This window comes from Pinus tabuliformis, chromosome 1_1, assembly GCF_031772625.1.
Source record: "Pinus tabuliformis cultivar Carrire ecotype Pingquan chromosome 1_1, CPIR1, whole genome shotgun sequence".
Lineage (NCBI taxonomy): Eukaryota > Viridiplantae > Streptophyta > Pinopsida > Pinales > Pinaceae > Pinus > Pinus tabuliformis.
This window is the reverse complement of record NC_142297.1, coordinates 544571041-544584193: the sequence shown is the minus strand read 5'-3', so window position 1 is coordinate 544584193 and position 13153 is coordinate 544571041. Positions and strand designations below refer to the sequence as shown.

The 13153-nt window shown below is 36.4% G+C and overlaps 1 protein-coding gene across 1 annotated transcript in view; it reads right to left on the bottom strand.

Annotated features, from left to right (window-relative positions):
- Positions 1–866: 866 nt before the first annotated feature.
- Positions 867–13153, bottom strand: part of LOC149214255 (neutral ceramidase 2-like) — a 233707-nt gene continuing 221420 nt past the window's right edge. The window contains exons 8-9 of the mRNA XM_089392225.1: positions 1758–1927; positions 867–1631 (exon numbers count right to left, since the gene is read on the bottom strand). Coding sequence (XP_089248351.1) covers positions 1086–1631; positions 1758–1927 — 716 coding nt within the window. The 3' untranslated portion in view covers positions 867–1085. The remainder of the gene's footprint in view (positions 1632–1757; positions 1928–13153) is intronic.

Below are 13153 nucleotides of genomic sequence, written 5' to 3'. Positions count from 1 at the left end.
TGAAGCAATTCCCTATGTATGCTTCAAGGTTGAGAAACCCAGGAGGGAAAGATTAGTATCATAACCATAGAGACAAAATTATAAATAAGACACTTAGGAGAGGTACAGAACTTTATTGTCTCCTATAATAATGTTGGCATCCAAAGTTATATCAAAACGGTATCTGTGTGCATCATAAGAGTGGCATCACCCTTAACATTAGCTCAATTGGTTGGTGTCACCATTGTCAAGACGTTGTCGATAACTTGACATGTGCAAGTCCCCGTTTTAATTCCATTGGGCCAGGTGCACCAAACTTACACTACTCACTTTACACTGAGTACCACGATCTCCCTTGTTTACAAGGAAAATAAATAACGAAAATACACTGAGTACCACGATCTCCCTTGTTTACAAGGAAAATAAATAACGAAAATACACTGAGTACCACGATCTCCCTTGTTTACAAGGAAAATAAATAACGAAAATCCCATCCCTTCCCTCGTCTATATACACGCTGCCATTCTCAGCATATCACCAACTTATGAAATATTCGATATCAACTATTTGCAAAGTTTGTGATACCCAATGATATGCTAAAACATGTCAATTTTCATAAGATATGAAGTAAGACAGGAATGTTAAATATAAAAAAGCCACTACAATGATTTATAAATAACCCTCAAAATACGAAATACTGTCTAACTCAATCTAGCATCCATAAAATCGTCTTCTACAAAATTGACAAATAACCCTCAAAATACGAAATACTGTCAAACTCAATCTAGCATCCATGAAAACGTCTTTTACAAAATTGACAGTGTATTAGAGGTCAATTCAATCCAGTATATGAATAGAGAACATAATAGCTCCTGTGAATATTCAACTGAGAAAAGAAAAACAGTCTGCACACTGCTCTAATTACCATGTAAGATGTTACAATGCAAAATATAGCAGTCCAAATTTTCAAAATTTATACAACTAGCAATGATATATTTATTATTTATATACAAGTTACACTCATCAACAGTGATACTGTTGATGAGAGTATAACTTCAACAACATACAAACATAATTCATTTTATTTATGACTACTTTCAAGATTACTATGATACAACAAGAGCGCTGGATGTGCCGGTGAAATGCTGAATCGAACCAAACATATGCTTTGCTGCACCAAAATGGCGAATTCTGTATGTCCCAGGAGTAGCTTCATGTGGAATCTCCCATTGTATAGTTGCATGACTGTAAGGGCTTTTTGAAGCTGGACGAGACCACTTGAAGCGTAAACAAAGATCATCGTCATCATACATTGGAACCCATTTTCCAGTGGCATCTAACAATTCTACCGAAGCAAAAGTCCCCTCATTCAACAGATCATTTCGTGGACAAGCAGACCAAAATGTTACCTCTACAGTGTCTCCCTTCCTGTGTGCAGTCTTTAACAGATCTTGCTTAACATCACCAAACTTAACACCATGTGGAGTTAAATCAACGACAACGGGAGTGAGAAAACTAATCTGTTTATCCAAAAGATCAGGTGGTGATAGTTCTGAATCTACATTCTTTCCCTCTAACATCAATTTGGCAAGCTTTTTGAACTCTTGAATATATGCATTTAATGTATGTGGTCCAAACAGAGTGGAAGCCGCCTGTAGGAAAAACAAAAGAGTCATGAGGAAAAAACAAGATGTCACAAGGAAACACAAAAATGTTAGCTATTAGCAACACGTCAAATTCCAGAAAAAAAAGGATACATGGTACAAACGGGTGGATACCTCGTATCGTTGAATTTCATACTCTTCAAAGGTTGCAACATACTGAGAATAGGTATTGGTAAGCCCTGCTATTACTATATGAGTGTCATCTCCAAATTCTCCTTTCACATGTGTAACGAGTTCCTCTCTCACAGCTTCCCGTAGACGCCTTCCAGCCATTGTTGTGAACTCTGCAGAGCAGGTTGACTTGATATGAACAGGAATGCCATTTAAAGATGTATTGGAAAGAAATAACTCCAATCGAACACATCATGACTACTTACACGACTTATTTTCAACAAATCAGCAACATACAGATCAGGTACCACTTCATTTGAGACAGTATTCAAAAGGGAATAGTGAAGCTCCAATATATCTTCATAGATTAGCAGGTTGCAGATATTTTGACCAAGCCCTTAGCCAAAAAAAGGTTTGAGGTCTTCAAAGACAAACTTGGATTGGTGTAGAATTCCTTCCTCGCTTTGAGGGAGTATTAATTATTGTAGCTCGAACAAGAACTTCCACACAGGTTTTGTGGCAAACATGTGAGAATTCATCTAAAGACTTGTCTATTTTGCAATTCACTTTATTAAAGTGAAGTGCCTTTTAATCTTAAGATATAAAAAGTCTGAAAAAGTGTAATTTAATTACACTAGCGATTTAGATGAGTCTCCTATTAGAATTTCCTGTGACCCTAGCACCTCGCACTTAATTCCTAGCAGATTACAAATCTACTAATTAATTGCATAACTAGAATCCTAACATTAATGAATTCAACGGAAATAAAATATGCCAATTTCAATCACAATGACAACAAGTTCTACGCAATCATATTCTTCATTAACTTTCATAACTTACTTGGGCTCTCGTCTTGGGAAAATGGCCCAACTGAGGAAATATATACAACAACTAGATCTGATCCGATTGATCAAACCCTTCTTGGCTGATCTAGCTCCTTGTTGCCCCCTTTCTTGGACCCAACACACTCCCTAAGATGTCTTTCTCAATCTTGTGTTGTCGAATGGTGTGTCTTCTCGCTCTCCTTAGCCTTGCTTTTAGAACTTTTCGTTGAGCTAAATGCCTAACCCTTAGCTCCAAAGTGATTGATGACTGAGATTAGATCTCACCTTACTTGAGATTAAGAGCTGAGATTAAAACATAATCACTAAAGTAAATAATTTACTTTTCCTAAGTTTACTTTATCTTAATAAGCCAACATAATAATTATGTGTTTTTCCTAAGTCTAACCTGGGCTAAGCTACAAATTCAACTTGCTCACACTAGAGCAAGTGTTCTAAGGAGATCATGGGCGACTTTTGCACATCTAGAAACTTAGGCCTGTGGAGAAGTACCCACCCAAGCTACAAACATCAACATCTCCGTAACAAACATAATTAGTTAGGAAAATATATGGAAGTGCCCTATTTTAATGAACACGCCTCTTCATGTAAGCCAGGAACCCACCTAGTATTCATATAGGGGAGCCTTCACTGTAACTCAACATCTATTCAAATATTCATTAATAATATCAATACGTAAATATTGTCTACACACATTGTCTGCAACAGTGGTATTACAGTGATTGAGAAGCGAAAAAAGTGTTACATTCCAAAACCATCAAAGAATACCTTATCAAAAGAAAAAACCTTCTAAAGAAGATTCATCATGGGAGACACAATTTTTTCGCCAAAAATACTCCACATTACCTTTGCTTTCAGGACAAAGCAATTTTTTAAAGGGGGTAGTAATGTAACAAGCATAATTAGTTAGGAAAATATATGGATGTTCCCTATTTTAAAGGACACGCCTCTTCATGTAAACTAGGCATCCACCTAGTATTTATACAGGGGAGCCTAATGTAAATCAACATCCATTCAAATATTCATTAAAAATATATCAATACATTTATATAAATATTGTCTACACACATTGTCCGCAACAATCTCCACCAATGATCTCTAATGAGATTGGGATTTAAATTCAATCGTTGATCTCAATGAGTGATTATGGCTATGGAGACTTAGTCATCAACTCAAAATAATAAAGGCAAGACAGGATAGAAGGAAATGACACAATAACTCAATTGCACAGAGAGACAAAGGAGTTCACTCAGTGTGCAAAACATGGTAGAGAAGAAAGATAGTGCAGTAAATCTTAAGGGAGGCATACTCAGCCAAGATCCCTAGAGCAGCTTTATGATTTCAAGATAGTCGTATAAGGCTATATGCAGATGAGGAGATCAACCCAACAAGGGCCATACAGTCTCAGCATAGATGTTGTACATATAGTAGCTGGAGAAGTCAAGGCACAGGGGTTTTACCCAGTCATACAAATTGGCCATATAGGAAGCTATACAAATCAGTGATACAGGGTCGTATAGTTGATAATTGTAGCTTTGACAGGTACTTCCACAAAAGCAAAGTGTCCAAGTTTGTATGACTGGGTAAAACCCCAAAAAGGATTTTGAGAAAGAGAGAGAAAATCAAAACAAGGACCTTTTAAATTTCTAGGCAAGGATAAAAAATTGCAACAACAACAAAGGAGAGGGCAGCCATTAATTTGCAGGCCGTACAAACCATACAGTCTAGCACAGAGGTGATCCCAGAAAAACTTCTCAGGGTTGGAAATTCATGTTCACTAGGCTTCGTTTGTATCTTTTCTCAATGCCATTTTCCTAAGATGGGAGCTCTTGTAAGTTTGAAAGTTATTTGAATGATGAACTAATGTTTAAGAGCAGAAAAATTGTGCATGCATGAGATTTGTTTTTTTCTGCCTTTTCTTGCTTTTTAAAGTTTTTTTGTTGCTTTATTTGGTTCAGGAATTCCAATAGTGTGAATCTAGATCTATTTACCTACGCATTGGTTTTCAAAGATAAACATGGTATTGGAACTTAGGCTTCACAGAGAAAAGCACATCCAAAATTGTTGAGGGCAAATCTATTAGATTCGAAAGTCTCAACATCAGATTTACGAAGTGGTTGAAGGATTAAACACGACAACCATGTCAAGAAGTGATCTCAAGTTCAAGGACAGACTAGATAGGGCTTTGAATTTCTTGTCTTGGAAGGCAAGAGTCGCACTGCTCTTAAAAGAGAAAGACTCGTGAACAAATGTGGAGAAGGTCCTTCCAATGCAACCAAATCCTACAAATCAGGAAGCGCAAGACAAGAAGGACGTCAGAGGATAGAGGATTATATTAGATGTTGTGAAAGATCAACTGATCCCGCATATGGAAGAAAAGACCACAACCAAGAACATGTTTGGTGCCCTTGTTGGTCTTTTCCAGATTGACAATCTGAACTGGAAGATGGTTCTAAAGAACAATCTTCAAAAGTGTCGGATGACCAAATCCAGCGATGTTATCAGTTACCTTATGAGGATCACATAGATCCGTGATCAACTTGTAGCAATTGGACAAAAGATCGTGAATGCAAAACTAGTGAATGTAGCTCTAAATGGTTTCACCAATCCTCAAGAACTGTTTGTGAAGGGGATTTGGGCCCGCAAGAACATTCCAGACTGGCAGAGACCATGGGATGACCGCATTCGGTAGGAAACTCGAGAGGATTTTGTAACGACCAAGAGTCATATACGCAACGAAAATCTTTAAAATACTTCAAAGACGTAAGTGTCCATTGTAAGGCATGTAACTATATATTGAATATTGTATATTGAATTAATGTAAGATATGAGATGATTACAAGTGAGAATGAGGGCCAGCTTACATACTCTAGGCAGGTTCCCTTTCATGAATGGTCATGTCTCTAATACATGCCTCTTCATTACTAACTAACTAACCATTACTTAATTAATTATTATTTATTATTTTTATATTTATATTTATATTTATTATTTTTATATGAATTATATTCATAGCATTGTCTCTCTCTTCAAGAAGCTTTGTCCTCAAAGCTTACTGATGAAAGGTTGGATCTCTTTTTTCTGCTCGTCGCGGAACTGTCATCTTTGTTGTTACAAGATGATATGATGCTCTGAGTGATAGACAAAATTGTCATACTAAGAACAAATTGGACCATCCTAGATTAATCTTCTGTGGAATCTTTTGATCTCTGAAAATTTATGATGAATAGTTATTGTAGGACTAGATTCTGCAAACTTCATTATTCTTGGGAACACAAATTTGTCATTTATGCTTTGTGTGATACTAGTAGGTAGATTGATTGGAAAGTCTGCTCTTGTGATTCGGATGTCAATAAATAGTTCTTTTGGTTGGACTTTCCTTTATCATTTTGGCAGCTTCCTGATTTCCTTCAGGTGTTGTTGTTGTTGAGTTGGCTACTAAATCTTCATTTGGAATGTTTATCGTTTGAACTACAACTTCTAAATATGTTTTAACTTCTCTAGATTTCTCTTCTTCTTTACTTGTGATATTGACACGATCAGTATTTACTCCTTTATCTTCAACTTACACTGAAACGATTGACGACTTCAATACTTCATTTTGACGTTTTTATAACTTGTCATTTAGTGACTTCTTGTCATTTTTAAGCTTTTTTATTTGTGTAAGGCTTGGTTATGATTCCTTAGACGTGAAAGTTCACCATTTTCTGAATCGTTGACTTTGTCCTTAGTATATTTCTCTTTATCTTTTAAATTTTTTATTTGATCTAATAATTTTTTATGAAGGGTTTTTAGGCACATATTTTATTTTTCTTTTTCTAATAAATACTCCTTTAGTTCCTTATCAGAACTTTCATTTTCTTGTTTCAGTCTTTGTTTCTTAACCTTAGAATTTTTTATCTGTGAAAGTAATTTTTCTTCATTGCTTCTTCGTTGCTTTCTTAGACGCCAAATTTCTTCGTTGCTTTTGTTGAGATTTCTTGAAACTGATCTTCGAGATCTTTATATTTCTTCTCAGGTGCTTCATTCTTTGTTGAAGTTTTGTGATTTCTTCCTTTAAACGTTTTATTTGCATCTGCTCATTGTCTTGATGTTCTTTTGTACTAAATAATCTTCCACACTTTGGACAACGTAAATTGCCCTTTTTTTGAATATATGTATACCTAATGTCATCTAGACAACTTGGACATTTAGTCCAAAATAGTGATTGTTGTATGGGACTCGTCTTGACTACTTCCTTCATTATTTTCAAATTAGGCTCCATTTTTCTTGACTTGATAACCTTCCTTGGTAATTTAATTTTTTTTATAAACTTTTTTTCTATATATATTTATAATCTTTTTTTTTTGCTTTTTGAAAAGTTACAACCCTAGTGAAACATGGCTATTCACCTCTTTGGGGTATAATATAAAATATATGTCCACTTATGTGCCTTTGACTCGGTTAATTTTCTCCACGTAAAAAGTAAAACTTACCATTCACATAAAGAGATTTTGTATTCCTTTTTTTCTTATTTTACCTTGAAAATACCATGGGCAATTACCATGGGTTGCTAAAACCACGAGCTTGTAAACCACTTAATGAAGAATCAAGATAATCTTATCTACTCTTCCTTCTCTTACGTATAGTTTTAAAGATATTTGGAAAGATTCCCTTTTGACTTTATCATGCACTTTTTATCAATAATGTATAACCTTTATATGAATGTTCTCCATCAAAATCTACATCAGACTATATTTTTTTACTAGAATCATTGAAATTTCAAATGGCCAAAGGCCCTCTTTTTTCTATTGTTATTATTTTATTTTTTAGGGGGGCCAAAGGCCTAAATGGTGACAGAGAATCTCCAAACTCTGAGCAAAATGCTTCAATTGCATGACAAGAAGGTTGACGGAGATTTTAATGGCCAAAAGCTTGGATTAGAGAACGTGGCTCTGAAACCAATGTAATGACCAAAAGTCGTATACGCAACAGAAATCTTCAAAATACTTCAAAGACGTAAATGTCCATTGTAAGACATGTAACTGTATATTGAATTGATGTAAGATATGAGATGATTACAAATGAGAATGAGGGTCTGCTTATATACCCTAGGCAGGTGCCATTTCATGAATGGTCATGTCTCTAAGACATGCCTCTTCATTACTAACTAACTAACCATTAGTTAATTAATTTTTTTTTATTATATTTTTATTTTTATTTATTATTTTTATATGAATTATATTCATAACAGATTCCAAAGCCAACACGCAAGGAGGTGGTGATGAAAACTTGGCCCTCATTAGCAAGACAAAGAAGAAGAAGGGAAAGTTTTCACCAAGAATGGTAACAGTGAAGGAGAAGGACATCAGCCTAGACAAAAGAAAGACATGAGCAAGATCAAGTGCTTTGTTTGGTATAAGCAAGGTCATTATGCTTCTCAATTTCAGGAGAAGAAGAAAGAAAAGGGAAGACACGGTAGCTAACAACAACAGCAAAGACCAAACTGAGTGAAATTGCAACAAAGTTCGAGAACAAATTTTCCCTTGTTTTGTGCCTTTCTACCAACACTATTGTCAGGAGTGCTTGGTCCCTGGACAATGGTGCCTCTCGCCACGTGACTAAAGCACAAGAGTTGTTCATTCAACTTTTAGAGGATAACTCAGGGATCAATGTGGAGCTTGGAAATGATGCCAAGTGTGCAGTAAGGGGACAAGGGATGGTGTAATTACAGCTTGAGTCAAGAGGATCGTTTAATTCTTAGGAGTTGGTGTATGTGCCTAGTCTGAAGAAGAGCTTGTTGTCCATCTCAGACATGGAGGACAAAGGTTATGCAATTACCTTCCAGAAAAGGCAGGTGTTCATATGCCTAGAGGGAGCTAATCCAGACACAACTGTGAGGATTAGAGTAAGGGAAGACAACATATATAGGCTACAGAAGACTATTCAGGCATTGGTGCATGACATTGAGAGCCTGTGTGAAATTTGGCATAGAAGGATGGGGCATCTACATCACAGGGCACTACCCATATTGAGACAGATGGTCATTGGACTGTTGAGAAATGTAGGGCAAACTATTTAGGGTTTTTACAATTGATTTCTCTTTAGCATTGACAAGTTCTTGTGATATTTTATTAGATCTTCTTCTAGATTATTATGTTCTTTCATCATCAAGAAAAATGCCAAACATAGAAGATCACAAAAGCAACAAGAGGAAAATTAGAGATAGGCTCCAAGCCAAGGCAAAACCCTACAAGGGGGAACCCAAAAAATCTTCCTTATAGAATCAATTCAATGAAGACTTCCAAGACCTTGACCCAAAACCAACCACCAAAAGACAAGTTAGCCACCCTTAACAACTTCTCTGCAAATTTGGTCATGAGGAAAACCTAGTCTCCTTCAAGAATCTCGCACATGTGAGCAATAGAGATACTAAAACAAAAAAATTGTCCTTTCCTTTCTCTTAGTTTCCCTCCTCACAATTTCACTTAGCTTTCTCAATACAGATCAGATCAGAAACTTGATTGTGTTGTGTGTACTTCTAATGAGCTCGAGCTTCTCTTTTATAGGCTTCTTGAAGGGCAAATCAGCCCTCTTTTAGGCTGACTTAAAGGGTTGGCTGACTTGTCCTTTTGGTGGCTTTTAGACTCAACATTTACACAAAAATATTTTTCTTTTCTTGATACAAGAGCCCTCCAAGGGACTTTACATTATGACTTTGACTCTTTGACATGACTCAACAAATCCTAAAGCACACAATGGGTGCTTGACCTACAATGGGCAAGAAACCCATAATAAAATAATTTTTCTTATTTAAATAAATATTTTTCTTTTCTTTTTTTAATGATTAATGACATCATTACAATTATGAAGACTGACACTAGTTACATCTTCAACACTCCCTCTTAACTAGGGAGGTATTCATAATTGACAACAGGTACAAGGACAATGTTTCCATTGAAGAGTTCTCATAAGAAGAGTCGGATTGGTAAGCCATCTCATAAGCTATTTTTTTAGCTTATGTTAGTGCATCTCATCATATCAACCAACATTGTCATATAGCAATGACTAACAACTCTATCTCTCCACTAGACTAGAGCACAATGTTGGGGAGACAATGATTTACAGACACCCTCATCATTGTCTCTCAAAAGGCACATACCCCATCCGAATGTTCAAAAGGTATGTCCTTTTAGGACCATTCCGGTCTTGGATTTACAAATCCTCAAAAGAATTCAGATGCTTACCCAATCCCCAAATAGTATTAGAATTCAGATGCTTACCTAATCCTCCATTCTTTCTTCATAATGTGAAGACAAGAATGATGTGTCTATCTCTCCCTCTCAACCAGGGAGGATCTACTCATTCCTTTACACATGAAAGGAATGTATCCAAGCTCCCTCTCAACTAGGGACTTGCTTCCAATATCAATTGTCTATTCTTTCATGGAGATCATGGTACTATCAACTGCTTGTAGGCCTCCTTCAACTTCTATGCACATCATGGAGCCATCTTCTTTCACAACTTCTTGTAGGGACTAGTCATCACTTTCCATATCACCAATCTTCATCAACTGAACCAAACATCATAGAGCTTTAATTTCACTCCCTTTGAACATCAGGAAAGTGATCTTCCAAGACATGACCAATCAACTATCTACAACCTGCTACTTTTCTTGTCAACGTTCTTCTTCTTGTCAGCATGGTTTACAATGTCATCAAATCCTTTGGACCAAGTTCCAAAGTCAGCTACTCAGTTCATGCATCTTCTTAGGTAGCAGAAACATATCGGATATTTGAATCATCAGATAGCTTCTTCACAAAATGGCATGTCTTGTCTTCATCAACATCCTTCATCATGGTCTTCCTTCAAACATCTAAACAAGTAGAGTCATCTTCATATCAAGCTCATTGTGTCAGAGCTTCTGCAGCTCCCTCTCAAGTCAGCAGTTTTTCATACTTTACGAGACCATATCAGACGTTGATCACTGTCCTCGTGTCTTCATGCGGAAGAGCCCAAAAAGGTCCAAACATATGCCAACAACTTGCTTTTCCTGCAAACTGAAAACATGAGTTAACTAAATCAAGGGAGAATCTCAAAACATACATACCTTTTACTTCAATTGGTCATCTAGTCTTCTTCAAAATGCTCCCCATCTTGATGATGAGGCTTCATCATGCTGCAACTGTACTGGAAAACTTCTAGGAAGCTTGCTCTACATCTGAGAGAGTAGAAAATGTTTGCAATATCATCATGGTCCTTTTTCCACTAGGTGAATAAATCTTCCCATGAAGTCATTTAATGGAGAATCTTTGAGTGACCCTCACTAGCTAGCTGTTGCAAGAGCTTCTTTATTATCATGTGCTAAATCACTGCTATCAATGCATCAGGCTTTCCTATAACGGATTTTTCTAGACGATCTTCTTCATCAGGCAACCATATTCTCATACATGAATATTTATATCAAAGCACCCAAGGATCCAACTTGATTACCAAGTTTACCATTTACATGGTCCTTATATTTCCCTCCTCTCATTGTGCTTACCATAGGATCTTCCTTTTCTTTCTTTATGATGTACCTGCAACACTTATTAACAAGCACAACCAAGCAAAATATATGATAACAAAAGCATGATGTCAATCTTGACAATTTAGGGTTTCCATGGGATCTTAGAAGGATGGAATCCTAGAGTTTTCAAGTACAAACCCTAGATCTTGGGATGTCATATTCAACTAATCATCCTTATCAATCACTACTTGAAACATGTTCTAGATTTCTCACAATCCCTCGAAATCAAGGGTTAGGGTTTCTATGAGGGAACAAGTGAATTAGAGTTAGGGTTTTCATATAGCTAGGGTTTCACATTTACAATCTAGGGTTTTTCAAACCTAGATATCAATACCAATATCAACTTTCAACAACAAACCCTATACAATTGACCAACCCTACAACATTTCATGTTAGACCCTTGACAAAAGAATATGCATACCTTACAATTGCGTACCTTTGTTCTCCACGATCATAGATGTTGCTACAAGGTCTTCTATTGGATGTCAAGTGTACATCAACTCAAGGTGCATCTACCAACTTCTAGATTCTTCACAATAGTCTCTAGGCTCCTTAACTTTAGAAGCTCTTTCTTCCTTCCTTTATGACAACTCTTATTGTTATGCAACCAATAGAATCTTAAAAATTCTTGTCTAGAGATCTTTCCAATTATCCTTGCTCTCCAATCTTCTTGAGATAAGGACTAATCATTATCAATGCAAGATGATCTCTTCCATTGGTTGTAGCTTTCCTTGACTGTCTTTAAGTGATAGAAGGATAGACTTTGAATGATGAAAGTCCTTGCTGTAGGAGAAGAGATCTTCAACACAATATATAACTATGAGTATGCCTTTGAGGAGAAATATTATTCATACTTCAAATAATACATATTTATATGCTCGGAATAGATGTCACAAGGTCAGATTTCTATTGTCTAGGCTCAGATCACGTATATGTATGCCAATCTCATCACTGCACCTATGTATGCACATAACCTTCACACCTTCGTGGATCCCATACCACAGGTTCTTATCTTCTATGCCACTCCATAGGTCAGCGAATTTGAACAAGGTTATTATAGCTTGATGAATAGGCATAATGTGCTTTCAACCAATACAATCTAGGTCTCCTTAATGCGCAGAATCAAAATAGTCTCGACTCCTTTTTCTAGTGAATGAAGATCCAACTTATGTCCTTTTGAAGTATACTTATGCCCAAAAATAATAGGAGGTCTCAGATCTTACTGAAGTGACTCCTTCAAGCCTTCCAATTAGGCCTTCAACTCAGATCTACTTGATAAAATTGTGTAAAATGCTTCAAATTTGTAAGATGACCCTTTAAATATGAAATTGATCACCCAAAAATGGATAGAATGTAGCTCGATCTTGGGTTTCTTATATGCACAGGGGTATAGTATAGGTTTCGGTGCTTCCTTGAATTGCGACTCATTTAACAGTGGCTTTTAATTAAGACGCATGCTCAAATTAGCCCTCCAATGAAGCCAACAATACTCTCAATAAATTCGGTCTTGGATCTCTTTATTCATAGGATCTCAAAGATCAGAATTTCAACTCCTTCGGTGGCTCTCCTTTTAGGAATTTCAGTGTAACACTTATGCACAAAACAACCCCTTAAAAATTCCATACCTTTGACAGAAGATTTAACTCTTTTCTAGGGTTATTGGAATTGTGAATAGATAGGCTTTTGTTGTCTTGCAAAACTCAGTATAGTCCTTTAACAAAACTCTAACACATTCATTGATTTACAATGAGAATATACCAGAGATTTGAAGTTACACAGAAATTCGGAATATTGGATGGAAGTTTCAAACCTTGTAAGGTCTCTTTAGACCCTCGCTTCCTCACCAGGATGTGCTCCCTTCCATAGGTTGCTTGACTAGCCTTTCGGTCCCTCAAGCACGTGGTTTTTATGCCCTCACTCTCCTTGAGAAAACATGCGGTCTTGTTACAGTGATTAGGGATTGATAGGGTGCCCAGAAATTTGATTCTTGCCTTCACAAACTCAGTCTA